The sequence below is a fragment of the Branchiostoma belcheri genome, unplaced genomic scaffold (assembly GCF_001625305.1).
Source record: "Branchiostoma belcheri isolate BF01 breed outbred unplaced genomic scaffold, Haploidv18h27 scaffold41, whole genome shotgun sequence".
In the NCBI taxonomy this organism is placed as follows: Eukaryota; Metazoa; Chordata; class Leptocardii; order Amphioxiformes; family Branchiostomatidae; genus Branchiostoma; species Branchiostoma belcheri.
In genome coordinates this window covers 2,320,805-2,348,770 of record NW_017804032.1, presented here as the reverse complement: position 1 = coordinate 2,348,770, position 27,966 = coordinate 2,320,805, and the positions used below count along the sequence as shown (strand labels likewise).

At 43.4% G+C, this 27,966-nt stretch overlaps 2 protein-coding genes across 2 annotated transcripts; one reads left to right on the top strand and one right to left on the bottom strand.

Annotated features, from left to right (window-relative positions):
- The first annotated feature begins 12 nt into the window (after positions 1-12).
- Positions 13-11,306, top strand: LOC109477843 (cholinesterase 2). Its single transcript, XM_019779260.1, has 4 exons — positions 13-367; positions 5,433-6,989; positions 7,380-7,555; positions 9,727-11,306. Exons 2-4 carry the CDS (start codon positions 5,485-5,487, stop codon positions 9,855-9,857), a joined length of 1,812 nt encoding a protein of 603 aa, XP_019634819.1. The 5' UTR covers positions 13-367; positions 5,433-5,484; the 3' UTR covers positions 9,858-11,306.
- Positions 10,175-27,883, bottom strand: LOC109477845. Its single transcript, XM_019779266.1, has 23 exons — positions 27,684-27,883; positions 26,862-27,049; positions 26,129-26,252; positions 24,787-24,990; positions 24,178-24,385; positions 23,684-23,934; positions 23,178-23,318; positions 22,720-22,854; positions 22,083-22,283; positions 21,518-21,713; positions 20,991-21,241; positions 20,342-20,482; positions 19,324-19,554; positions 18,804-18,926; positions 16,114-16,286; positions 15,493-15,616; positions 14,875-15,062; positions 14,420-14,567; positions 13,562-14,136; positions 13,296-13,343; positions 12,893-12,993; positions 12,441-12,600; positions 10,175-11,733 (listed from the first exon to the last, which is right to left on the bottom strand). Exons 1-23 carry the CDS (start codon positions 27,736-27,738, stop codon positions 11,566-11,568), a joined length of 4,134 nt encoding a protein of 1,377 aa, XP_019634825.1. The 5' UTR covers positions 27,739-27,883; the 3' UTR covers positions 10,175-11,565.
- Positions 27,884-27,966: the final 83 nt, after the last annotated feature.

The window sequence follows — 27,966 nt, the reverse complement described above, 5'->3', positions numbered from 1 at the left end:
ACATACCACGCGGGTCATTTATCTTACTACCGTATTCGGGGCATCCTCATTTGTCAGTGGGTATCCAGGAGATTATAAAGAGCGTTTCTCAGATGAATCCATCCGCCATCAAAGTGTCTGGGAGTAAAAAAAAAACGTCATCGTTTGTTTTTTTGTGATCAGGATCATTTGGTGCACAGCCGGGGGGTTCGGCATTAACCGCATGGTATATCACTGCAAATGGGACGTCGCCGCTAGAGGCTACCGGCCGTGAAATATTGACAAGAAAAACTGGCGGGCCGCTACGTTCCCCCTCTCCGCTTCTCACACAACGTCAGGGGACGGCCGAGGGAAGAGGGTGCGTGGCTCTATCCTCCTGCTGATCAAAGTAAGTAGATCGTACCACTTGTATCCACTTTTGGAAAAGGATGCACATGAACACGAGTAGCGTTGGAGGTATGACAAACAGATTTGGGTTGTCTCAATAGAGCTAGCGACTGGGTAACAGTACAAGCGGCACCCAGCACTTTTAAGAGTAACCGAAGCCATAGGTTATCCAATTGCAACCTCTTCTGTGATCTCAACATAGCTTCACTCCGGGTGACATCCCTAGTAAACAGGGGGAGAGAAGTCGTGGACTCTGGGGAAGTGAGTGGACGAAGTTATCTGTATTTTAAGATATCTAAGGTTTGTTTTCTAATTCTGACACTACGTGTACAATTCTAGACAGCCGTTCCACCGGTGCAAACTATTTCAAATTTCTTGACAAATTTTGCGTGTAAAAATCATAACTGTTTGTCTCAATTGAAAATCTTCTCCTCTTGTAGATATTCATAGTTCCTAAAGCCCCAATTTCGCATGATAGGATCTTCTCAACAAAAGTGAAACCAAGCCCACCCGGCCAACGAGGTCCTAATGGCATTCGATTAGGCCGAAATCACCGTTGGTAATCCCGTTTGAATGATTGAGTTTGGTGAATCAGAACCACTTTAGCCCGTGACTGCGTGGTGATCCCATTATTTCTGCAGACTGCGGAGTTTGTGTTGGGTATAATTGCTGACATTGTGATGAAGGCGTCGATAGATGGTGTGTGAAGGGGGAGGGGGGTGCAGGGGGAATGTGGGGCAACCGTCCAACCATAGTGCTCGTCTCAAATGTCCTTTCATCAATGATCTTTCGATATCACATGAACCATTCAGTAAGGGTTCCGTCAGGCGAACACTGTCCACATAACCTTTAACTGTTGGCATCTGGGGGAACAGCCAATCAGCACACAGGTTGTTTGTGTTACGGTTTGTATCGTTTCTCCATATAGACTAACAAACTAGTTGTTTATATGTGACGGTGCCGCAAATGTAACTGTTCTTTCACTTCAGTTAAAAACATTCTACTCCATGCAATGTAAACAGGCTACAATGCAAAGAAGAAAACAACTACCAGAGCCCCCAACTTTGTAATTCAAAGAGCTGTACGCAGTGGTTGAAATACACAATTGTAAACCGATGAATCACTACAGTAGCCAAATAGCTTTACGTTCAACAGACATAGTCAGGGTCTTTGTAAAGCTACCCAATAATGAACTGTCTTTAGATAAGCTTACAAACAGGGTCAATGAAGCTGTGACCTATATTTTGACATTGTACTGTAATCCAAATTTAATCTACCGGAAAGTATGCAAAGGGTAAAAATTCCCGCCCATCGCTTATCATGGTCGCTGAACTGAAAAGTTGATGTCATTAAATTTGAGTAAAGGGCTTTGTGAACAGATTATTCATTAACTGACATGTCCCTGTAGGGCCTGTTGGAATGCTCTCCGCGGAGCACCAATAATTGGGTTGGATTAAAAAGATCATTGCGGAGATTTTTAGTCGTTAAACAATCATTGCTGACCTATTTCTAGCTAAAAAAAAGGCATCGTGTTGATGAAGAACGATAAAATATCGACTCGTAGAAAGGGTTGAGGGAACATTGAAATGCATATTGAGTTGTACTGAGTTATAATTGGTATTACAGAGAAGTAATAGCATAGCAAGGCAGGGCTCGAAATGAAAGGTGGTCCAATGGCCACTGACCACTAAAATTAGGCTGGGACAACTAAAATGACACTTTGGTACTTTTTGAGACAATAGAAAAATAATCAAAATCAGAATGTCAGCACTTAGTCTTTTGTTTATCAGGCACACGTCCCGGCTTTTGGATCAGGAAAAGTCCCCCCAAATGTCCTGTCTACTCTGCAATATATAGTGCGCCTGGGAGTGAACACAAGCAAAATAAAGTTGACTTCAAGTTGGAGTCATACAGCTCTTCCCCGAAGCCAGGTTGGGACAGTTCATCCTCACTTTGGGACAGTTGAAATTTATTTTTAGGACAGTGGCTGGGACAACAGAAAGACAAGTTAATTTCGAGGCCTGGCAAGGTCGAGATTTGTATACCCCAAGGTCAAGTTTAAGTGTTATTTCTAACACGCCAATACGAAAAGTAAACAAGATGCATAACCTGCATAGCTATCGCTTCGTAGAAGGTGAAAAAAAACCCACCAACGTCAATTGCAAATAAACGTAATCTAGAAAAGAAAACGTCTGTGTGGTGGAAATATGTTTTAGGTTATTTAGACGTATGACCAAAGGTTGGCTGTGGTATGTCCTACCTGACCTCCAGCGGAGAGGTCAGTATGCCATTGAAGGTCATCTCTTAGGAGTGTCCGTCTCCAAGCTTCAAGTCGACACTAGAGGTGACCGGTTAATATATGAACATCAGATTCCGAATTATTTCAGTAGTTTCAAGTTAGGACCAAGTCACCAACGTCGTGCGATCGACGCACGATCACAAACTGGTCCATTTCACAGTCGTGTATGTGTCCTGCAAAGTTTAGCTGTCCTGTTACGAAAAGATTGTCTCAGGTCCTTGTACGTGGTGGGCTTTGTTACAGTCTGTTTGCAAATTCTACGACTTTAAAATCATCGCACGGCGACATTTGATGAATGTGACCACGACGCTAGTAAAACTTTAAGAAAAAGACACAGTACGATTCAGAAATTGACAATGTCTGTACAGTGTATATATACATGTATTAGACTAAGTTTTCATACGGTAGCCGTCAAACCTATCTATTCACAATTAAACTTTTAAGGTCCATCCGTCCAAAATTCAAAATTTAGGTACTCGGGAGCGTAGACGTCCCTAAAGTTAACCATACATATTATGTGCTGTAGTGGTTTATATTGTTCTGTAATACGTACAAGTCATATATGATAGAGACAGGACGAGCCCAAATGTCACGCCCGGCATCTAACTTCATCTCTCAACTTTTAAGGTCCATCCGCCCAAAATTCAAAATTTGGGATCGAGACATCCCTGAAGTTAACCATACATATTATATGCTGGAGCGGTTTGTATTGTTATGTGATCCCTACAAGTCATATATGATAGAGGGAAGGGGGGGGCGAGCCCAAATGTCACGGCCGGCATCTAACTTCATCTCTCAGCACAGCCCTATCAAGTGACGCCCGCTGCACCAGCCACACTGAGAACGGGCAGGGCGGGGACCGGGCAGAGGCATGCGGGCTCCATCAATCTTTCTGTAGTGACGACGCACTCGTCAGTATAAAACAGCAGGGGGTGGAACGATAGAAATAGCGTAGTAGGAAGCTAGATAGCTAGCTAGATAGCTAGATAGCTAGCTAGCTAGATAGCTAGATAGCTAGATAGATAGCTAGATAGATAGATAGATAGATAGATAGATAGATAGTTTCAACCATACTGTAAATCCTACAAAACAGTTGCAAAATGAGCAAATATACACCGTAAGTTGAAACAAAATGGAAAATGATGTACCAATGTCGTAGAATTCCAAAATCATTGTGTCATTTGTTCAACCTTCACAATCACGTAGATTTCATAATGAAAGCAACTTTTTTTGGCAAACGTTTTTATGCGCACGCTCGCATCAGTTTTGGGGTTCCCAGAGGATGTCATCCATATAATCAAATCAATATGGCCTTATGTCAATATAAAAATGTCTGAATGTACACATGCACACTGCATTCTTTCTCTTGTAAGACACTGGACTTCTTCACATTACCCACATTCTCAGCAGCAGTGATGAGTACAGACTTTATCTGCATTGTAGGGAACGGATTTCTACACGCAGATAGCATTTTTTCCTGTACTAATATTTTGTTTGGTCAGTCTTTAGTTTAGAGCACAACAGTGACGACGCTTTAATGCCATGAATAGTGAATTTTTCACGTCTAACGTGTTTCCGTGCTACCTGGTGGTCGATACGCTGCGACCAACGGAGTGAGGTACAACTAAACACTGGTGGCACTTCTACCAGTACTTGGGGGTTAGATTAAACAGAACATGTCGCTCTCTCAAATGTTTTGACACACTCTCACGTATTTTGACACAAGGTCAAATCAACCGGAACCGCAACAAAGGTATTCTTGAGTTGGCTGTTTATGTGACGTTCCAAAGAATCAGTGAGTAGTACCTCAGGGTCAACACCTGTCTTTATAGACTCATGTATTATTGTTGACAGGATAACAGACCCACTCAGTAAGCCTGGTTCAACAGGATAAACAATGACATACTTGGCAAAGGCCGTGGTAGTTTCTGAGGAAGAATTTAATATTAAGTGTTTGGCTCGCACGAAACGACATAGCAAAGAAACTACCGGAAGCGATGGAATCAAGGGGTATGTTAGATGTTGGCTTGACACGCAACAAACGGGTCCGCCTTCCCTGTCTGTTCATCAATGTGTGAGGAAGTTTCACGGGCGAGCTTTGCGAAGTGCTACACAAAAACAGGTATTTGGCAGCGTATTTTGAAAATTCAGCAATCTTTTATATGTAGTACTAATAATTGACCTAATAACAGTTGTGCACGCCGACTTCTACGAAAAGGTGTATAAATGTGGCATTTATGTGAATTTGATGAAAAAATCGAAACAATATAACATAATATGCCTAGAACACAAATTGAAAGGCTATACTGGCAATTTGAGAAAAATGTGAAATCATGTACACAAACAAAAACTGCGAAATTATCTAAAAACTGGAGGGGAGCGATTTTGATTGACAAAATTGGGAGTTAACTGTCCCAGACAGAGGGCACAATTCAAATTACAGTTTAATGGACAGTGAGCAAATAGGACAAGGACACACATACAAAGAAAAGATTGCAGCGTTTGGTGTCCAGGGTTTCTCTTGATCTGTTCAGTATCCCCATTTCACGATTCCCATGCCATTTCTAAAAAAATTCTCCTTTTTTAAATGCTTTTATCAGTAGCCATTTCTTGAAGTTGCTCCACCAAATTCAACTAAAATGCCATTTATATCCCGGTGGCTACAGTGTTCTTAATGGAGCCTTGAGTCGCCTTTTCTGGTACTAGTATATGTTCTTGTCGTGTTTAACCAAAACAAACGTATGTCTGTTTGTCCTGTCGCCTGTAGGTGGCAGCAGAGTGTCTCAGAACGTAACGCTGGTGCGGATGATGCGGGTGAGATGGCAGCGATGTGGGATTACTGGTTCTTCTTACTGCTGGTGAACCTCACCGTGCATACATGGACCGCCGTGGCACAGAGTAGCAGCGGGCCCATCGTCACAACACTGCAGGGGAGACTACAGGGAAAGGTACTGGACGTCGGAGGGAGGACGGTCAACGCCTTCCTCGGGATTCCTTACGGCGCACCTCCCGTCGGGCCCCGAAGATTCAAGCCGCCCATCGCGGCGGAGCCGTGGAACGGCGTCTACAATGCGTCGTCCTACCCGAACACCTGTATGCAGCTTCCGGACACTACGTTTCCCGGGTACAGGGGTGCGGAAATGTGGAACCCGAACACTCCGGTGAGCGAGGACTGCCTGTATCTGAACGTGTGGCAGCCGTCACCGGTTCCGGTCGGCGCCACGGTCATGGTGTGGATCTACGGAGGAGGGTTCATGTCTGGGACGTCCTCCCTGGATGTGTACGACGGCAGATACCTCGCCGCCACGCAAGGTGTCATCGTCGCCTCCATGAACTACAGGACGGGGGCGATGGGCTTCTTGTCGTTCGGGAACTCGGAAGCGCCCGGTAACGCGGGGCTCATGGACCAGAACTTGGCGCTCACGTGGATCAAAGAAAACGCCGCGTCCTTCGGAGGCGACCCGAATAAAGTGAGCATCTTCGGCGAGAGCGCGGGAGCCGCTAGCGTGAGCTATCACCTGTTGTCTCCGATGAGCAAAAACTTGTTCCAGGGAGCTATCATGGAGAGCGCGTCGGCGCTGTCTCCGTGGGCGCTGCTCTCGGACGCGGAGGCGTCCACGCGCGGGGTTGAGCTCGCCAAGGCCGTCGGTTGCTCCACGGACTCAGACGTAGAAAAAACCATCGAGTGCATGCGAGGAGTTCCCGCGCGTACCATCGCTGAAAACGACTGGGTTGTCTGGGGTCTGTGTCAGTTCGCGTTCGCTCCCGTTGTGGACGGGAACTTCATCAGAGAGCACCCGACTCAATCCCTTGAAACTGGCAACCTCAAACAGACAGACGTCATGGTCGGGTTCAACAAAGACGAGGGGGTGTACTTTCTTCTGTACGGAGCCCCGGGCTTTAGCAAAGACACACAGAGTCTCATCACACGTGAACAGTACTTAGAAAACATCAAGATGTCGGTGATGGGGATAAACGAGATTTCCGTGGACGCCCTATCTTTCCAGTACACTGACTGGGTCAACTTCGACCAGCCTTCCATGTACCGGGACGCCATGGACGACCTTTCGGGCGACTACAACTTCATCTGCCCGGCTCTGTCGTTTGGGAAAGGGATGGCGTCTTTGGGAAGGAAGAATTACCAGTACAAGTTTGTTCACCAGGCCTCTAACTTCCCGTGGCCCAAGTGGACCGGCGTTATGCACGGCTACGAGTGTGAGTTCGTGTTCGGGCTTCCGACGGACCAGAAGAACAACTACACCCAAGAAGAGGCCGTGTTTGCCACACAGATTATGACGTACTGGGCTAATTTTGCGAAGACAGGGTAAGTAGAGACAACCTTAACATTTGCTCTCTATATCTAAGATTCATATTCAACAGTTTGCATGTGTACAAGGTGTTCATTAAGTGACTACCGTCACAAATACCATTCAAATCCATATCCATTCATACCCATCCAAGTGTAACCATCCAACATGGCGGACAATACCTACGCAATAGTCACGTACGTGAGTGCAAACACCCTATAGAAAGGTTACAGGGTTGGTGCACTAATGAACAATTCAAGAAGACACGAAAGTGTGCCAAGGTAAACGGCATTAGCAACGATAACGGCACAGCAACAAGTTCTACTGTAGCAACTTTTCGTAAGCAAATTCTGCTTTGTCCTACCCTTGGGTTCATCTTGTGTATTGTGTTGAAATCTTTATTTCAGCAATCCCAACAAGCAGACCCTGGAAGACCCTGCGCCGGACGTGTGGCAGCCCTACACAGAGGAGGGACAGGAGTATTTCATTCTGGATGTAGGGGGAAACCGGATGGCCAACGGTCCAAGGTCCAAGACCTGTGCATTCTGGGACAACTATCTGTGGGAACTCGACAGGAAGACTGGTACGAAGTCTAGCATACTAGTTTATCTGAGTTCTTAAATTACAAAATGTGAGATAAAGTGTTCTCCCACCTCAAAAGAATTCGACTCACCAGACTGTTGAAGAAAGAGAGAGTTATTTTTTTTTAGTTGGGGAACAGTTTATTTCACATTATGGCACCAAGTCTTTGGCATATTTTCTTATATTTTGCCAATTGTAAAATTTAACGCCTTTTTGTCATTTCTGAAATTCCTTTCCAACGATGTTGAACGTACGTTATACGTTGTATCCTGACTCTTATGTATATTGACGCTATCTCCCATTGACATTAGACACAGTGCAATAGAACTTTAAATTTATATATCTTGTGTCGATGGGAAACGTTAAGATGTATAAGAGACAGGATATGTGAATAATGTATAAAGTGCGTACGACATTGCTGTAAAGGAGTTGGAAAAATTAGTGTCATAGATCTACATCCTTTTTTGGCAGTCCGGTCTTTGGAGACCAATTGAACTTTCAGAATATGAACGGCCTGGTGTAAGAATAGCTCCAAACCAAACTCAGACTAGATAAGAGGAACGACGCCGTCTAAAACGGGAGGCTGACTAAGCTTAAACAAACTCTGCAAACCTAATTGGCAGTGCCGTGTGAGGGTGACTTATCACCGCCACGGCACATAAAGTCTGTTTGCGTGTCGTAGCAGTTCGCGGTGATGACGTAATTAGAATCCCAGGCGGCGAGAGTTTTACGTCATGTGGAGATTAAACAGTCTATATATACCGTCTGCAATCACACTGGGGCTGAGAGGGCCTTCGGAGGTCATGTTGGGACATATTTTAGGTGCTATTTTCTGCGTCTTCACATTTGTGACGTTCCGCGTTAACCGCGTGGAATCCAAAGTATTCCTCCGCCAAACAGTCACGTCTATCACGTATACTTACAGCTATTTCCAAGATGCGATAGTAAAAAAATGGGGAGAAGTATTCTTACCCGTTTACTTAATTTTTCAGTTCGTTTTCAGTTTTTCGTCCGCACTTGTAATATTGGGTACCGAAACTATGATGGGAATCATATTGGCGTAACGGCTGGATCTTACATGTAAATGGCAAAGATCCTAGTCAATTGAATAGACTAATGCTATAAACACAGTCCAAAACACATTTTACTTTCTAATATACTGTATCACAACCACAGTGAAACAATTAGTCTCAATATAACACCAAAGACGTACTTCAGAAGTTAGTATTATTCTTTCTCAGGGAATTAATTGAAATGATTGAATCCAGTTGGTTTTGTAGAAATCAAATTCTTGACACACACACACACACACACCCACCGTACCCTTTCCATTTAAATCCAGTGGCCAATTTCGGGTTAAATTTCTTGCTAACAGTGATGACTATATGCTACAGAAAGCTGAGTGAGTGACTATGAAATATATAGGAAGGTACACAAATCATTTGAGGAGTTTAGACCCTCAAGATACAGAGATTTCGGCACCTTTGTCAGAGACTTCTTGTTATGTAAATGAGCAATATATATATATTGAAAAACTACTACAGAGCGACTCATAAAAATTGAAAAGCATTGTCCTGTCAGCTCTTATGATATTTGTGCTAACACATTCATTATATTCTAAGAAAACAAATTCTAAACATCATACATACAATGTGATTGTAACCAACCTGTTGTTGTTGACCAAGTCGGTGGAAGCCCTCCCCACGTAACATTCAGCGGGCAGTGAACTCTGGGATTGTTGGAAGGGTCCTCAGGGGATTTCAGGAACCCGGTCGCTAACACTAAGTAATGTTCTTGCTACGTTTAGGCTTCAACTTTGGTAAATTTGGCAAAAGAAAATGCATCCAAGCATAGAAATATATTCTCCGGAATTTCAAAACCCTCTTCCTGGCTGGAGTACTCCTGCAAGATTCACGTTTTCGTCAGAACGCGGGATATAACCAAGGACATTATTTAATATCCTTGATCTGATGTATGAAAATGCATATGCTCTGTAATATAGAAAGTTTATTACAAATACATGCCCAAGGGCTAATTGCAGAATGATACAATTACAAACAACATGATTGTGTGAAAAAGAAAATGCAATGCTATGAGAGACTATTTGCTGTTGCTTGGTCCCAACTCTTGTTGCTGCTAATTATATGTTTTGTTGTTGGTTTTACTCCACAGATGACCTGATGCAACAAGCACAGTCCTGTACGAACGGCGCCGAAGTTCCTGGAGCTTCGACATGCATCTATACAACCATAGTCAGCACCGCCATCTTGCTTTTACTCAACAGCGCCACCACGTTACTGTGATGGGAACTGCATGGACATTGTACATAGAATCTAGTACGAAGAAAAAGCAGCGCATTGATACTGTTCTAATGACATAGCTGATATAAATAAGACAAGGACAAATCTAGAAACATTTGGTTAAGACAGTAAAGTTAGAACGGCAACGTGTTAGATTTTTGGCGACAGATTGTCAAGGAAATATTATCATTTTGAAGATGTGATAGAACTCAATTTAGAAACTAGAATCTACAGCTTTTGGGGCCAATTTACAACATCTTTAGTAGAGTTAGTGTCACTAACCCACAAGGTAAGATTGTTGGGGTGTTCTATATGTTTTGGTTGTAGTCATAATAACAATTATTCGACGAAAATTAAGATAGATGCAACTGTTGAAAGATTTCAACACTAATTCATATAAAAGCACAAACAAAGTAGTGAATCAGCATGAAAGTTCATCTGAGTTGGTAAATTACATTATGAAGTGAGTCAAATTTTGAGTTGGAGAACAGTTTAAGTTTTTCATAAAGTAGTGAATGTACAATGTTTCAAAAACATTTCATTCAGTCACATATTAATATTAGAGCCCCTTTTAATTAAGACTTTGAAAATTAAGACTTCATCACTGCCATTCATTGTTATTTTGAAACAGCTTTGCTGAGATATGTAGTTCATGTGTTACCCAAAACCTGACTACCTGGTAGTGTTAATAATTATACTAGTGCGATTAACATGAAAGATATGGATGTGAAATAGATATTAATGTAGGTACAAACGCCTACTATCATTACTATGAATGTCAGTTCGAATTTTTTTCTCTGTACGTATAGTTTTAAAATGGCTGTAAGACATACTAGAAACACAGAGGACAAGGGTGAACATGTCAGTTATGACGTAGACGACATGGTCTCAGAAAAGGCCAGGAATAGACAAATAAAAACTCTGGCCTTATAGGTCCCTCCTAAAAAAATTCATAACGAAGTCCTGATACTTAACAACAACAAGTAAAATAAGTAAAATTTTCGCATACTATTATTTATGTTTTGGCCGTTGAAAGAATGGCTGTGAACATTAGAAAAGTAAATAACAAGTCGGCGGAGGAATATTTTGGATTCCACACTGTTAACGTGGAACGTCACCAATGTGAAAACGCAGCAGAAAATAGTTCCCAATACTGCCCCGGCCGGATAGTCCCTCTAGCCAATTTGTAGTTGCTGTAACTATAAACAGACAGTTTAATCTTGAAATGACGTCAGACTTGGATCTCTTGGGCTCCTCATGACGTCATCGTCACCGCAACGATACGCAAAGAGAGCTTCTGTGTCATGGCGGTGACAAATTACCATCACACGGTGCTGCCAGTTAGGTTTGTAGCGTTTGTCCAAGCTTAGTCAGCCTCCACTTTTAGACAGCTTCGTTTTCTTATCAAGACTAGCTATGTTTAGTTTCTGTTTTGTTTATTTTTGTAAGATCTGGAATAACATTACAAGCGTACTGTTTCTAATGTATCTGGATATGTACATGATCAGCTTTTGGATACTGCACTTGACTGAAAGTTATAGAGTGCAGTACATGTATTTGGTTTACTATAGCGTTGGCTCTAGATTACATTTTTAAATGTGGAGGCATATAATAATAGCATCTCTCTCACAATGAATAGTTAAAACAACTCTGCTTAGACACAGATCTTAATCCGGTCAGACGCCGGTTTTACACTGACAAATAAAACATTCTAAGCCACAAGAAGTGTGAAGACCAGTCTGGACTTGTTCACTCCGCGCATGGTGGTGATCAGGCTCTCGGTTGTCATGGACTGGACGTTCCACTCCAAGTCGCCGTTGTATTCCTCCGCTTCGAAAGGCCGCTGGTCCAAAGAAGACAGTGCGATCTCATCGGCCGGCTGTAGGAACACAGAAACAAGTAAGACCCTTTTTTTTTTCAAGACCGTAAGAAAACTTGTACAAGCATACCTTGTAGAAACATCTCTACATCTCTTTGTTGTGGGGTCGTATGGCGTAGCGGCAGAGTGCTCGACTCGGAACCAAGAGGTCCCGCCTTCCTGATATGCCACCGATCTTCTGCCCTTGGGAAAAGCACTTTACACGACTTTTCTCACTTAACTCAAGTGAGAATGAGTATTGTCCTGTCTTGTGTTTGTACTCTGTGTTGGTGGCGGTATAAAATAAGTTGATATAACTTGAGTGTGCCGTCGCCATATTTGGTCATTAATTGTTGGAGTATAAAAAAAAGTTGAAAAAAAAAATGAAAAACATCTCTAAGACTTCAGTCTTCAAGACCTCAAAGAGTCAGGCTCGCCAAATTTTCTACCATACACCTTGGGATTTCTTTGAGACTCATAATCTCTGGACACGTGGTCTTGGCGGAGGCATGACGGGACGGAGGAAGACACAGATTTCTAGGTTTAACTATCTTTATTTCAATTGTCCAATCGCTTCCTGTACGCAGTAGCTTAGCCTGCTATGCTATAGGTAGGTGTGAGTTTTTCAGAAGAATGTTCATTATCATATAGTAAGGTCTTCAATGAGTCCTGAATATTAGTCTGTTCTCTACCTGTACACCTTTGACATGATCCAGTATTCTTCTTACCTTGTTCCACGACTGGAACACCACCTGACAGTCCCAGTCCGAGTCTGACCGTTTCCTACAGGGCACAGTGAAGGTCCAGGGGACGACATACCGCACGGTTCCGTCACTAAAGATGGACGCTTCTGTTGTCAGGGGCAACGGCATCTCCTCTGCCTTAACACTGCAAAACAAAAACGGATACAATCTCCCTTACTGAAATATGACGACTGTTTGGCAAAGACGCAGGCGATCTTGTCATCAGGACGTTCGCCTTACCCAAAAAGTTACCAAAAAGTTGCCCAATTTCAAATCTACGCAAGGAGATTATCTCCCCTATAACCTTATCTACGTAATGATAAAGTGGGGATGTATGTCATCGATCAGATGACAAATCTAATACAAAATGAAAGGACTTTGCACATGTGTCGAGCAGCTGTACAATATTAGAACGCCAACTAAAACTGTCCTCTCACCCTGATATCAGGTAGATGTCAGGCGTCCACAGCCTCTTCACCGCTACGTCCAGCCTCTTGTGTCCCCATTTCTCAAATTTCAGCCTCTGATCAGTCCATTCCTGTATCATGGTAGAATTTTACATGTACATTTACCCAAACTTTTATATAGACTGCTGTTACATAATTTGTTAAAATGTTGTGCAAGTCTAAAATACGTGCACTTTATTTCATCGTGTTTTTGGCAAAGCCTCTTGGGCGGAGGTATATATAAAGTTTACACATAAGGTAGCTAATGAATGATAAAATACGTGCTCATGGTGAATCTAATCCTGATGTGATGATATCACTTACAATTTCTTAAAATCGCTGTGCGATGATGTTCGATTATAAAAGTAAAAATAAGTAAAGGAATCAAACCTACCATACGGATCCAGGTATGAAGGGTAAAAAGACTCGCATTTTCTTCGTTCTGCAAAATGAAACATGAGATACGCGTGAATCATCGATCATCAAAATATGTAATGGAAATCTCTCGATGATTTTCTTCTCAAAATAACAGCTTGTAGTATGTGTGAAACAGTCCCGTATACTGACATGAAATGCAAAAAAAAATCTAGTGTTAGATGTAGTGTACATGGTTATTATGACGACTTGATATGTTGAGATTTAAAGGTAAATTTTACATACAGGTCTCAAGGTTGCCCGGGGTGTTAGTCCTATCCTGACGGAGGTTTGTCCCACGTCTGGTCGGTCCGTCTTGTAGTACTCCTCGATCTCCAGGAGGTTTACAAGAACAAAGGATGGAGACGGATGTGAAGAAGGAGGATCAAAAGGAGTAGGCCGCGGCCGGTCGGTAGCAGGAGTGGGGGTAGGGGCAGGGGTAGGGGTAGGGGTAGGAGGAGTGGTGGATCCAAAGCAGACCTCCTCGTCTTCTGTCGGAAGTGAGTCGCACTCCAGCGACGTCGGCCATTGGAATCCAAATTTGTTCATCAAAGCCTCGCAGCCAGACCTAGCCTCTCGGCACAGGCTCCTGCAAGGGCGCGGGGGTTTGAAGTTCCATCTCGAGTCGCAAGGTGGCGCGTACATGGCGCACAGGAACTTCTTGAGGTATGGGGAACACTGGACTTTTATCAGTGGAAAGAACTGGTGAACCTCAAGTCCAGCGGCTTGTTGTCTGACATGACCAAGATTATTTGGGAAGACAGTGGTGTTGTAGTCCAAATTATCTTTACACAGCGGTATGGTGATTGGTTCACATGGATCTGAAAGGATAAACATGGAATAGGCCTTATAACGTCACAAAGGATAAAGTATGGGGGAATAAACTTACATATCCGAACATGGCCTCCCGAACACATGCCGAACTCTCCCTAGTTAAGAGTAGGTCGGGAGCAAGTTCGGCTTGGTCAGCTGGTGTTCGGCCGGGTCGGCTACTGTTAACATGTTCAGCTACCTACATTCAGTACACAGTGAACCAGTCATAATTGCCCTGATGAAGAAGATGGATGTTAAACAAGTATATAGACGTGGATGTACTATGCAGACCTGGTTTAGGTGTGACCGTGAGCCATGTGTGTTGATAGGAAAAGCCAGCCGCGCTCGCCGCCATGCAGGTGTACTGTCCCGCATCCTCCTCTGTAATGTCCCTCAGCACAAGCTTCTCCATGTCTTCCAATGTGGTGGTCTCCGATGTCTGTATGATGAGGATATCAAAACAACACAACTAAGTCGGTATGTAGAGTACATGGTGCCTGTTGGTGACAATCTGTAATCGTGCTAAATGCACATTTTAATATCAAAGCAGATGTAAGAAGGCAAAATCGTGAGCTAGGACAACGTAAGGATTTTCCTCCTATCTGCTTTGAGATTAGGCGAATGTCTTAAACTGTAATTTGGTCCATCACATACCGTTGTCACGTATTATTAGTATTTTCATCTTCTAATATATGTTGTTTGTCTATGTGTTAGTCTGTTTTACTGCAGGGGGGAGGGGGGCATACCTTTAACTCCGTGGTGCGTGGTTCACTGACGTAGGCACCGTTCACTAGGTTATGTTTGAGCCACCGCATGTGTGACGCGGCGGCGCCTGTACTGAGCACCTTACACCGAAACTCCACAGTACTCCCCACCGCCGCTGTCACATTCTCCGGCATCCCGGAGTCCAATATGGGCCGAGTGTCTAGTCGTTCTGTTATCATAACAAAAACACAACTTCTTATACTGTATCTGTATCTGTATGGGCATAGCTGGTATAACCGCCCTTCGGCGTAACACGTACACCAGCTACTACTAATAATCAAAGAATACCTCATTATGGTGCTTCTTGCATTCGCCTTTGCCGTTAATTCTTAAGTGCGTGTCAAGGGAATTTTTGTAACGTGCCTACATCACTGAAATGGCTGCATTATTACTTACCATTTGACAGGCTATAAGATCTAAGTTAATCTATCGAAATCATATGGATATTAGCTCAAGTACAGATTATATACACATACTATATACATAATAGACTACAGGACCGGGGATGACACAGAGTATCAACGAAACCCTATGCATATACGATGTAATAACTATGGTTAGTATGTCACAGTCTGGACTCCATTGCTGATAATATTTACCTTTGACAAACAAGTCGAAGGAGCGAGCGAGGCTGCCGTAACTGTTCACGACCCTACAGGTGTACGAGCCTTCATCTGCTGATGTGGCGGCGTCGATTACAAGGGTCCAGCGCTTGTCAATGATCTGCGAGGGCAAAGACACGTGTCGAGTAAAGCCGTCCTAGACAGAGCTCATGATTTAGTCTGATCTATCCGAAAGGACCCGTTTTCTTATGCCAGGCCTGACGTGTATTCGTGAGGCAACGACCCTGGCGCGGTATCGTGGGATCCGTGCTGCGTTTTCATTGGTCAACAGTCAGCCAATCAGCTGCCCCTTTCTGTTGTTGTAGGGAGAGTTACCAGCCAATCACATTGTCTCGTGGTCGTAGGCGGCGATGTGATTGGCTGAGAATGCCTCACCAGCTGTCACGCAACGAGAAGCACAGATGAACCTATGCCGATACGCCGAGGTCGTTGGTTCACATATACAAAGCTGGCTAGACATGATAGGATGAAACGACTGAATCAGATTCAGACGAAGAAACTTCAAAATATCTGATGAAACTCTTTGAAAATGTCTTTAAATGATCTACAGTCTCATATACTTCTTTAACATAAAAATTACAGATGCCTTGCTCATACCCTTAAGCCTTGTGTTCTGTCAGCTTCTTGAATCTCTTGGAAGTTCTTCAGCCATGTGATGGTCGGACGGGGGTTGCCTGTGACAGGGCAGCGCAGTCGGACCGGCTCCCCGACAAAAGCCGAGATGCGGGAGTCGTGTCGCGGGTTCTGCCACGCTGGAGCGCCAAAAGGAACTAACGAAGTAGAAAAAAAAATACACGATAATTGAGTACTAAGCAAATGCTGTCGCACCACAAACATGTTTTTATTTATTTTTTTATGAAGTTATTTCATGTTCAGCCAATTCATTACAGCAATACACGATCACAATTCAGTTAACAGATGACTCAAGAAATGGGCAAACTAAGCGTCAAACATGTTTATGTTTTTAACGTAAACATCACCCGACTTTTTACTGGCAACCTTTCGTGCAGTGACTATCGGGCGTTGTGATTTGGCCTTTCTGCAACATGTTTGGCAGTAAGTTGGCCCACTTCTTGAGTCATAGGTTGACTTCGTGCAGTACGTGCAGTGTATAAAAATGTGGGTGCAACTTTGATTGAGGGATATACCGTCGTGTCTTTGTTAAAAATTCCACACATCTAATCAAAAACAATCATATATCAAAAGACGTGCACAGAAGGGTTATAATCTTGAATATGCCTTTCAGTAATATTTCTAATCAACATCAGTCTGTAAAAAAGCAACAACCGTTTCAAACTATGTGTATTAACAGCATAGTCACGTTTCCCTGTACACATGTATGTCTCACGCTCCTCCGCAGCGTCCGCTAGCTATCCACATCTGGGCGCGCGGCGGGGTCCCCAGAGCAACACAGTGCGGAAGCATTAGCGTGTATTTGTGTCCTGGGGCCGAGAACGCATTTTGCGCAAAGCATGCTGGGTAGCAGAGTGAACTGTCCTGGGGACGAGAGTTTGTAGCGCGGGCGTGGAGAATGCCAAAACTCCCTCCGTGGCTAAGTTCCTTCCGCGACTAACTCCCTTCTGGGCAAATGTAGAGGGATAACGGTACACCCTCATAGCGTCACCAAATGAGGTACTTTGTAAAGGTCCGTTTCATTTGGTATATATTACCATTGTGACAGCATTTTATACCCCAAAATAGGAATCTTGCGTCTTGTTTTAGGTCCCGATAGTAGAAAGAATGCAGTGTACATGTATTCAGATGGCCGCCGTGTAACGTTACGTACTAGCGAGCGCGCACGACAATACCGCCAGAGTAGAGTAGGTTATCATAACTCTTTAGAAAGCGCAAAGAAAACAAAAACGACAGATTTGCATTAAAGAAAGTTTATTTTCCATAGCCTGGGCTAAGCCACGATCTATAACCTACGGCTTCTCCACGGGCGCTGGGGACGAGCGTGTGTATGTCTGGAGTTTTCCTCATTTCAACTCTCAGTATCCTTACCGTCGCTATCGATGCTGGTGTAGGTAACGAGGGCCTGCATGGGTGGGGGGTGGGGGGTGGGGTCCCGACAACGCTCTACGCTAAACTTTGAGAGTTACGCTACAATAGCGATTACGCTATACGATAAATTGGCTACAACGTATGTAGAATTAAAACGCGAATTACGCTCTACGCAAAATGCTACAAATAAGCTCTACGTTGAATTAGAGTGTACGCTCTACGTAGAACTAAAACGGCCGATTACGCTCTACGCTCTACGCTCTACAAAAGGCGTATTCTGTGCTACAACGGATTGATCTATGAACGCTTACCAGATGCCCCGGCCGCTGATACAAGCAGAAGCACTACAAACACCAACGTCCTCATTGTAACGTCGTCCTTCCAACAATACGTAGGAGGAAAGTTCCAAATGTGTCTCCTTTGTGCAGTAAAAGTCCTGAGTTTATCATTAAACGCTAGACAGTCTGTCCGTACTTAGCAACTTGTACCCTGGTGGTCCCTTATCTGATAATCGGCCCATCCAGTCCAGTGTCGTGTATGTAAATCTTATTTTTAAACCTCCTTGTGTAAACTAACCCCACGCTAACCCCACTCCTCTAATACTAGGACAAAGACCAGATGGCTGATATTTCCATTAGATGTTTACAGTAGTTGGAGCAGTCACCGTTCTTCATAGCCTGGATGTCAGACTGTTTCCAGGGACTACAGAGGCCTGAGCCCCTCGGCTACACGCTCAACATGTCCCCAATAAAAGTTTGACATCGCCCGCAAAGCGGGCCTGGTGCCAGCCTGTGTTGCGACTGTAAACAGTTTGGCATCCAGGCTATGAAGAACGGTGACTGCTTCAAAACTACTGAAATACCCTGAAAAATAACAGTCTATCGTCCAGGCTATTAACAACAGTGACTGCTGGAAATAAGCACATAGGCCTATGCTAAAACCTCAGACGCCAAACTCAGCCATCTGGTCTATGTCTCGGTAAGAGGAGTGAGGCTAGCGTGGGGTTTGTTAGTTTGGGATTTTGGATGCTGTTAGTGTTATACGTTAGAGGTGTGTGTGTTTGTGTGTGTTTGTTTGTGTGTGTGTGTGTGTGTGTGTGTGTGTGTGTGTGTGTGTGTGTGTGTGTGTGTGTGTGTGTGTGTGTGTGTGTGTGTGTGTGCGTGTTTGTGTCTATGTGCGTTGAATATGGATGTAGACACACAGATGTAGTACAGACACTTAACATATGAATATAAACAGATGACATAGAGACAATATGATATTTTGTTCTATACAAAACTTACGACAGTCTTCCTCGTCGCTGCCATCATCGCACTCCGAAAGACCATCACATTTCCATTTCAGGGGAATACAGTCCACATGACCAGTTCTACACGTGAACTGGTCAGGGGCACAGGTTCGGGGATCTGCAAATATTAAAATAGTAACTTCGACAAATGCTATACACACACAAACACACACACGTATTCATTCAATGACTATTTCTGGACCTGCTACAAACGGGGTACCTGTGTATCTTTCAACTTTTTTCTGTTCCAACATTTATTACAAAACATGGTGACGGCACACTCAAGTTTTCAACTTATTTTCATGCCACCAAAAACACATGAACAGGCAACAAACATACTAATCTGCACCTGAGTAAGGTGAGGAAATCCGTGAAAAAGGGCCTATCCCAAGGGCACAGGATCGGTGACATGGCAGGATTCGAACTCGGGACATCTTGGGTCCTAGCCGAACGCTCTGTCGTTACGCCACACGACGCCACACATTTCATCGTTTGGAGACAGTAACCTATCCTACCTTTAACAACAGTAGTGCTAACAGTGGTTTTCTCCGTCTGTTGGGTCCACAGCCCGGTCTGACTGGTCGTTCTCTCGCTGCCGGTCGGCTCGGGTGGTCGCTCGGTACCAGCACAGGTTCGCCCGTCTGCGCGCAGGTCCATGCCGGTGGGACAGCCGCAGGACACGCCGCCGGGCCCGTACAGACACAGGTGTTCACAGCCGCCGTTCTCATCAACACACGGGTTCCAGCCTGAGGGAGGAGGTACAGTTTTTTCTCTTAATGCCCACGGTCATTATAATAACCATTAATGCATTCTGGCATACTTATACTTGTACTCACTTGAGTGAAGTAATGAAAGTCGTGTAAAGTGTCTTTCCCAAGGGCACAAGATTGGTGACGACTTGGCAGGATTCGAACCCAGGACCTCTTGGTTCTGTACCGAATGCTCTGCGGTTACGCCACACAAACCCAGGTCTAGCTTTGATATTATGACATTACCGAATCCCTCCGCGTATGTCCTGATTCTGTACGGGTCATAAGGGTAAGTCCAAAAATGATAAAACTACGTCGGTGAAGGTTAGACAATCCAGGTAATAAGATACGCCAAAAAAGTTACCAAGCAACTGGATATGATTTTAGAACCGTCAGGCGTTTCAGGTAGTATCTTTTGTAACTAATCCAGTGTCGCTGACGAAAGGTAGTGGATATTTTACCTGAAGCGTATGATCGTTTCCAAAATCATATCTAGTTAGCCTGGGTACCATCCTGGTTAGTTTACGTCCGCTCCCACAGTCGCTCCTGGTTGGTGGGAGCGACTGTAGGAGCGGACGTAAACTAACCAGGATGATACCCAGGCTAATATCTAGTTGCTTGGGCAAATCTTTTTGGGGCATTGTATCATTAGTGAGGCAAAGGCAAAGGGGCTTACGTCATGTAAGACATTTCAAGACATGCTAAGGTCCAGAGGGAAGGCTATTTCCTTTTGTAATATCATGGAATTATAAAATACAATAACCCTTTTTATGAATTATTCTACCTTCCGTTCTCTGCACGTTCACTGCCTTCAGTCCCATGAGATCGGGAAGCTGATCCAATATAACCTGTCGGTCCTTTCCTGTGGTCTTGTGTACGCGCTCTATGCTGCGTCTCTGCCAGTCCGTCCAGTAGACGTAATCACCTATAACATATTGCCATTGATATCATAGATATATTGCCATTGATATCAGAAACAAATTGCCATTGATATCATAGATATATTGCCATTGATATCAGAAACATATTGCCATTGATATCATAGATATATTGCCATTGATATCAGAAACATACTACGTTGATATCATAAACAAATTACCATTAATATCATAAACATATTGCCATTAATATCAGAAACATATTACCATTGATATCATAAACATATTGCCATTGATATCATAAACATATTGCTATTGTTATCACAAACCTACTAGGCTAACTACATGTTCAGTGCTTTTGGGAGAGAAAACGTAAGCTTAAGTCATAGAAAATACATGCGTCGCTGAAGGTTAGACATCTAGGTAATGAGATACACAAGGAGAGTGTTACTCATCCAATTGGATAGCTTTGTACGTGTAGATTTATGTATGTATGAACGACAAAGGACATAGAGTAGGTGTGTGGCTGTTGCTTGTGATTTCTTACGTACATACCCAACAGGCTGAAGCCAAAGATGTGCGGTAGGTTTTTATCCAACAGAACTCTGCGGTCTGTCCCGTCCAAGTTGGCGTACTCGATTTTGTTGGTTTTCGCATCGGCCCAGTATATCTTCCTGGCCGTGTAGTCGATGGCCAGCCCGTTAGGCCAGCCCAGAGATGTCTGGACCAGAACACGGCGACTGCTGCCGTCCAGCCCCGCCCTCTCGATTTTAGGTTCTTCGCCCCAGTCTGTCCAGTACATGTATCTGAACCACATTTGTTTTGGGGATGAAAGACATTAAAAACATTAGATGTTATATATCGACAAACTGGCTGCCCAGGGCGATAGACAAACAAGAATATGGTGCGCAATAATATCCAATGCCAGCACGTAACTCTACACCATACAGTCACGAAGACTAGAAATCTGATAGATCAAACGCTATCTTATGAAAGAGAAATAGAAATAGATCGAAAATTTAAAAATACGAAACTGCAAAGGGGACGTGAAACAACTACAAGCAGTTTGGTCGTCAACTCACCCTTCTGAAGGGTCCAGAACAATGGCTCGTGGTTCTCCGAGGTTCTGGTCTATCAGGACTTTCCGCGACGTTCCATTCAGTCTGGTAACTTCTATTCTTTTGGTGCCCGTGTCAGTCCAGTATAGGTTCCTGGCGACCCAGTCTACTGCAATCCCATCTGGATTTTTTATCTCAGTTTTAACGAGATATTCTTTACCTGGAAAATATTTTAGTCACAAAACTGACAAATGTGTGAGAGAGGGAAGGAGAGAGAGAGAGAGAGAGAGAGAGAGAGAGAGATTTTGTAGCAGCATTTTTTGTCAAATGTTTGGCTAATCATTACATACTTTCATTCGAATCACCTTTCAGAATATACATGCATACCATTTTCTCCAGCACTTCTTTGCAGAGATATTTACGATTTCACAATTTTCATAGACCATTTGAAAGGTTGAAAGCTTGATGAATAAAGAGTTTTCACGTGTTAGTGGTAAAAAGAAAACAAAATGGAGACAACCTATATGATTTTCAACGATGTTACAATTTGAAACTTGGTTAATTGCTAGAGCGGTAATAGGTGTCAAACCTGTTCCATCTAATTTGGCCCGTCTGATGGCTTTGTTCTTGTCGTCTGTCCAGTACAGAAGCCCGTCCACCACGTCATAGTCGATAGCGATGGCGTGTCTGATGTCATCGATCTGTAAAACTTGGTCTGTGTAGCCGGGCGTGTCCAGGGATATCATCCGCAGGTCTTTCTGTCTGGCCACCAGTAACATTTCGGTCGGTCCTGAGCAGTGGGGATGTCAAATTCATCCACAAGAAACCACACACGACTGAGAAACGTTAGCCTGGGTACCATCCTGGTTAGTTAACGTCCGCTCCCACTGTCACTACCAACCAGCGACTGCGGGAGCGGACGTAAACTAACCGGGATGGTACCCAGACTAAAGAAACGTTTAAGTCAAGGTGACAAATCTAAACTGAAAACAGCCATATTTTCATCGTCTATACCGTCTAGCAATGTAATCTCCAGGGAGATTCTGTGGGGAAACGAGACTTTTCTGCCTGATGGATACAGGTGGTCAACATAAAGTCCCCTTGCCCCACAGAATCTGCTTGGAGATTACTAGAAATCGGCCTCCCTAAAAGATTTTAAAAAACTTTCAGTACGAATCTTCAGCTATTTATCTAACAATAAAAAGTCTATAGATATGATGACATACCGTCAGCACATGTCCGTCCATCCCCCTGTAACCTGACCCCCGTGGGACAGGCACACCTGTAGTGAGGGGGATCTGGCGACAGCAGACAGAGATGGGAACAGCCGCCATTGTTGGGATGGCAGGGGCTTGTCTGTTCTGTAATAAGAAAATGAGCGCTCCACATCATGGGGTTACTCAACCAGTTTCAGAAATAGGCTGTACTTCTTTTGTGTCTCTGATGCTTGAGTGATAACTCAACATTTACAATTCCGTATATTATGAAGCTATAGAATATGGGGGGGGGGGCTTTTAAAGAAATAGATATCTGTTGGAAACGGACACCAGAAAATGGGTTTCGAGTGAATAGCCTGGAGCCTAGCCTCGTTAGCTTTGGTTCGCTCCGCAAGATCCGCTACGATACCAAACAAGGCAGGACTCCAGGCTAACAAATGAATTGCTATAAAGATTCTTCGGCCTACCTTCCGTTTCCTGCATATTCACTGCCTTCAGACCCATGGGGTCAAGAAGGCCGTCCGCAATAACCAGTCGGTCTTCTCCCGTGGTCTTGTGTACGCGCCCTACGCTGCTGCTCTCCCAGTCCGTCCAGTAAACGTAATCATCTGTGTCAGACATGGAAAAGCCATTGTCACCATTTAGCACCGTCTAGAGGGTTTGGTGAAAATTGCACCACAATCACCGACCGTTGATTAATGAAACATTGATGTGGACACTGGATATTCTAGGGGTCAGCAGAACTGATGGAGAGCGCTGGCAGAAAACAGAGCATCCTGGAGGGACATGTCTACAGCCGCTATGCATCTCTACTGATGCCTGCGATTGATTGATTGATTGATTGATTGATTGATTGATAAATATGATTAAGAAAAAAATTATCGGCCATTTATGATTGCATTTTCTTCACGTTATTCAACAGTGGTGCGTGTTAAGCTGCTATTCAATATCAATAATAATTTTCATATCTTACCCAGCAAAGTCAAGTCAAAGATGTGTTCTATGTTTTTATCCAACAGAACTCTGCGATCTGTCCCGTCCAAGTTGGCGTACTCGATTTTGTGAAATCTCGCATCGCCCCAGTATATTTTCCTGGCCGTGTAGTCGATGGCCAGCCCATTAGGCCAGTACACAGATGTCTGGACCAGAACACGGCGACTGCTGCCGTCCAGCCCCGCTCTCTCGATTTTCGGTTCAGCGCCCCAGTCCGTCCAGTACATGTATCTGAACAATATTCAATGTTAGTAGTGGTCTAGTGGACCATAAAGTGACGTTGGTGGATCGAGACCAACATCGAAAACAGGTAGAAGATATACGTTTCAAGAGAAAGGGTAGAGATGATTACAACAATGTACTAACAAGTATGCAAACAGTCAAACGTAGAATCTATCTAGCTTGCGTCTAGTACATGCATTAGACAATAGACTAAGTATGTAAGAAAAGTCTAATGCGGAAAAATCTACTCACCCTTCTGAAGGATCTACCACAATGGCTCGTGGTTGGTCGAGGTTCTCATTGATAAGGACTTTTCGTGATGTCCCATCCAGGCTGATGACTTCTATTCTCTTGGTCTCGTCGTCAACCCAGTAAAGGTTCCTTCCTACCCAGTCTACTGCGATGCCGACCGGGCTTTCTACTTGTGTGGTGATCAAATCTTCAACATCACCACCAATAACTGCAAAAGACAAGCATACGTCACTTCAGTCAGTCAAGTTTTCGTGTAATTTTCAACCTTTTGGGGGTAACGTTATATGCTGTACATTAATACGAAGTGTCTTGTATTGGGTTCAGCAACAGTCAACATCCCTTAAAGAATAGGTCTTCACCTGCAAAAGCCTTGCCTTCTTCTAAATTGCTGGATGCCTAATCTTTAGTTTGTGTTCTCCTTACTCTTCTGCAAGAACATTACCAAAGAAAGCTACTAGTAGGTAAACTTTAGAAAGGGTTGAAAACATATAGAGATGTTTTTCAAGGATACCATGAGGTCACAATACATATAGCCATATGCACAATGCGTATTTCTCAAATCATAAGACATCTGAATCTACATAGCCAAGACAAAAACTGGAATCAAACCTGAGCCAATCAACTTTACGCGGCTGATGGCTTTCCTCTCGACGTCTGACCAGTATAATACCCCGTCTACAACGTCATAGTCGATGGCAGCGATGCTTTGGAGACTGATAGGTACCGGTAGAAAGACATGAGGGTCGGCGGGTTTGTCCAGGTGTATCACCCGCAGGTCGGTTCTCCTCGCCAGGAACAATACTTCACTTACTCCTGGTAAGTGCGAAAGATACAACTCAACTTCAGTTCATTATATGGCTCTAATTTGCATAATTTATTATGTCTAATGAAGTTCCCCTCTATCTTTTCTCACTCAGCATGTCATAAATATGAAATTCCCATCATTTTCGAGTTATGCATCTTCGCACTCACTCATTATTATCATATGCAAATCAGGTCTTAATTATCTTAAATACACATATGTATATATTTGATTGTGTTCTCGACCTAAATTAAATACGTAAGGATGCCCTATATATCCGTTAGAGGAAAGATAGTGTAGCATTTTCTGATTAATCATGCAATATGCTGCCCTCCCAATTTGCATAATCTATGTCGTAGTGAAGGCTACATGTTGACATAGCTTACATTGCCACTGGCAGAATCTGCATGGTGCAATGACAGGAGCTGTGGTTTAAAAGCAGGGACTGGGTATGATATTGAGTGCAACAGTGCAAAACCTGCCATTTTGTCAGACGGGCAACAAATTAAAAATTACACCCCACGAAACATAGAGTGCCTGTTAACGTTCCACTTGTTTACGTGTACATACAACATTATGTCAGCCTAGTGGCTTATTTAGAATAGAGCATATTGAAAGGCAGCACCACAGGAAGTCTTTACGTTTTCCTGACACATTTATAAATATTGACATTTGTCCTGCCGCATATTTTCAAACGGAAGACCCTACACGAGGGAGGTATTGATCCGAACCATCTGTACATCAGCTACCCTATGCATGGACAGATAGGCATGGTAAGGCCTAGGGAAACATGTTGTTTCCTATTTCCCGACCGACCCTAGGAAAAACTGCCAAGCCTAGCCTTTATTGTGTGGATCCCTGCAATGGATATAATTATTTCGAGCTGATCGACCTTTTCTAGCTCCATGATCTGACACCTGAGTGATGAAACATTGTACTATCGGTTTTACAACATTAAAAATAAAAGTGTCCTCACGCATGTTTTACTTTGATACTCGTAAAGTTTTTGTTGGATCACTAGAGAACGCCAAAGGATAAAAAAAAAGATAATCCCTACATATCGACCCTAATTTTGTTTCAGGACTAAAACTGGAAACACAACATTTTTCCCTCTTACGTATTACACATAGTGTTATGTGAGGACGTCACCTGTTACAGTCACCCTGTAGGTGTGACTGATACTGCCGTGTTCATTCTTGACGACACAGGTGTAAAGACCGGCCTCTGACGGCGAGATGGTGGAGATCACGAGGGTCCAGGACCTGTCTCGGATCTGCGACAGAAAATGCATACAAAAATGCAGATGTTGTTTGGATACGATCTGACTTGTTGCAAAAGACATTTAGCTTATAGGCTCATCGAAAAAGTAATGATTATCGTTGTCATCCACCTACATCCACCTCTCTTTTCCAAGTTTAAAATTCATTAGGTCACAGCAAGTAAATTTTATGGATGACATCCTCCACAGACTCCAAATCTAATGCGATAGAGCAAAGAAAACTAGGCAGGCCAAAAAACAAGATTCCTACATTTTCAAATTTTGGCACCATAAACCTTGTTAACGTTAAACAAGAAATGATACCCATACTGTGCTAAGTTTACTGTGCCGACATGGCAACTATCACATATAAAAGGAATGAAATACATCAAAGAGAAAGACAAAACATTAAATCAGAGCCTTGTCATGTCTCCTCTCTTCATATTTATCTGCCATACACGAACACGTTCCGGTATGGCATCAGACATCTTTGCCCATTTTTTTTCCAAAATCAAGCGAAAGTTAATGTGAGTGCTGATATAGTTCATAAGAATTACTTGCTGTGGTCTTAGGCATGTATACTGGTTTGCTATCGACATTCATCAGCACATCCTACTGTCACACCTTGTAGCGTCCATATCTGTCGGGCACCGTGATTTCCTGCCCGGCCTTCAGCCATGTGATGGACGGACGGGGCTCGCCTGTGGCGGGGCAGCGCAGTTTCACCGTGTTCCCTAACCCGATAGTAATCTCGCTGATAGTAACCACATCCTGGTCGCCTTCTCGGTCAACCCATTCCGGTGGTCGTGCAACTGAAAAAAGTAAAAGTAGACTGAGGTAGATGCTACTTGAAACGTCTGACAGTTCTCAAAGTCTATTCAATTGTTTGAGCAACTGTCTTCTGGTGCATATTATTACCTGGATGTCTAACCTTCATCGACAAATGACAATGACAACGATGTTTATTTACACATTCATGTCCATGTGGGCTAAATGCAGTACATTTATTTACAGAGAGAACTTTATTGACACTACAAAAGTACAGCGACTTTCGTAAGGTCTTAAACTACCTGTAAACATACAGACAAATACGTAGGTACAGCGAAATTAACCTACGTACAAGACAATATATGAAGCAACTTATATTACTTGTTCTAAGGTCTAAACATTCTTTGAGATGTTCACCTATTTGTTCAGTCGTATAAACACTGCAACTCTACAGAAGTGCCACACTGCATCTATTGCATACAGAGGGGTGAACATATATAAGGCTATCATTGATTGAATGTATAGTTCACGTGTTTCTTCCCTCTTTGTAAAACAGGTGTACACAAATAACGCAGAGTTTTTGTTGTACATTATTGTTAGAGGATGCCATTATATATATACAAATAGACAGCAAACTTTTGCTAATTGTTTACACAATACAAACCCATCATTACTTACCAGATGTTCCTGTCGCCGATGTGACCAAAAGCACAACTAGAATCTTCATGGACATCCTGATGACGTCAGGTCAAAGGTTGGCAGTGTGACTGTCCGAAATTTGAATCCTTTGTTGACTAAACCTTGGGGTACAACGTTATGGCAAAAACTAGTACACAGTTCGCGGCTGTAAGTCACTGAGACGTGCTCCGAAAATGTTACACAGTGATACGCAATTCACTGTGACTGACCGGCGAAGATATCACCATCTGGCAAATCTCAAGATGAGAAACGTGTTGGTGGT

Excerpts from the sequence above, each read along its gene's own strand:
- LOC109477843 (XM_019779260.1), top strand. The coding sequence starts at position 5,485 with ATGGCAGCGATGTGGGATTACTGGTTCTTCTTACTGCTGGTGAACCTC. Across the intron at positions 6,990-7,379 it reads GCTAATTTTGCGAAGACAGG|CAATCCCAACAAGCAGACCC; the intron begins GTAAGTAGAGAC and ends TCTTTATTTCAG. Across the intron at positions 7,556-9,726 it reads GGAACTCGACAGGAAGACTG|ATGACCTGATGCAACAAGCA; the intron begins GTACGAAGTCTA and ends TTTACTCCACAG.
- LOC109477845 (XM_019779266.1), bottom strand. The coding sequence starts at position 27,738 with ATGTCCATGAAGATTCTAGTTGTGCTTTTGGTCACATCGGCGACAGGA. Across the intron at positions 26,253-26,861 it reads ACAGATATGGACGCTACAAG|ATCCGAGACAGGTCCTGGAC; the intron begins GTGTGACAGTAG and ends TTTCTGTCGCAG. Across the intron at positions 13,344-13,561 it reads CCCGGGCAACCTTGAGACCT|AACGAAGAAAATGCGAGTCT; the intron begins GTATGTAAAATT and ends TTCATTTTGCAG.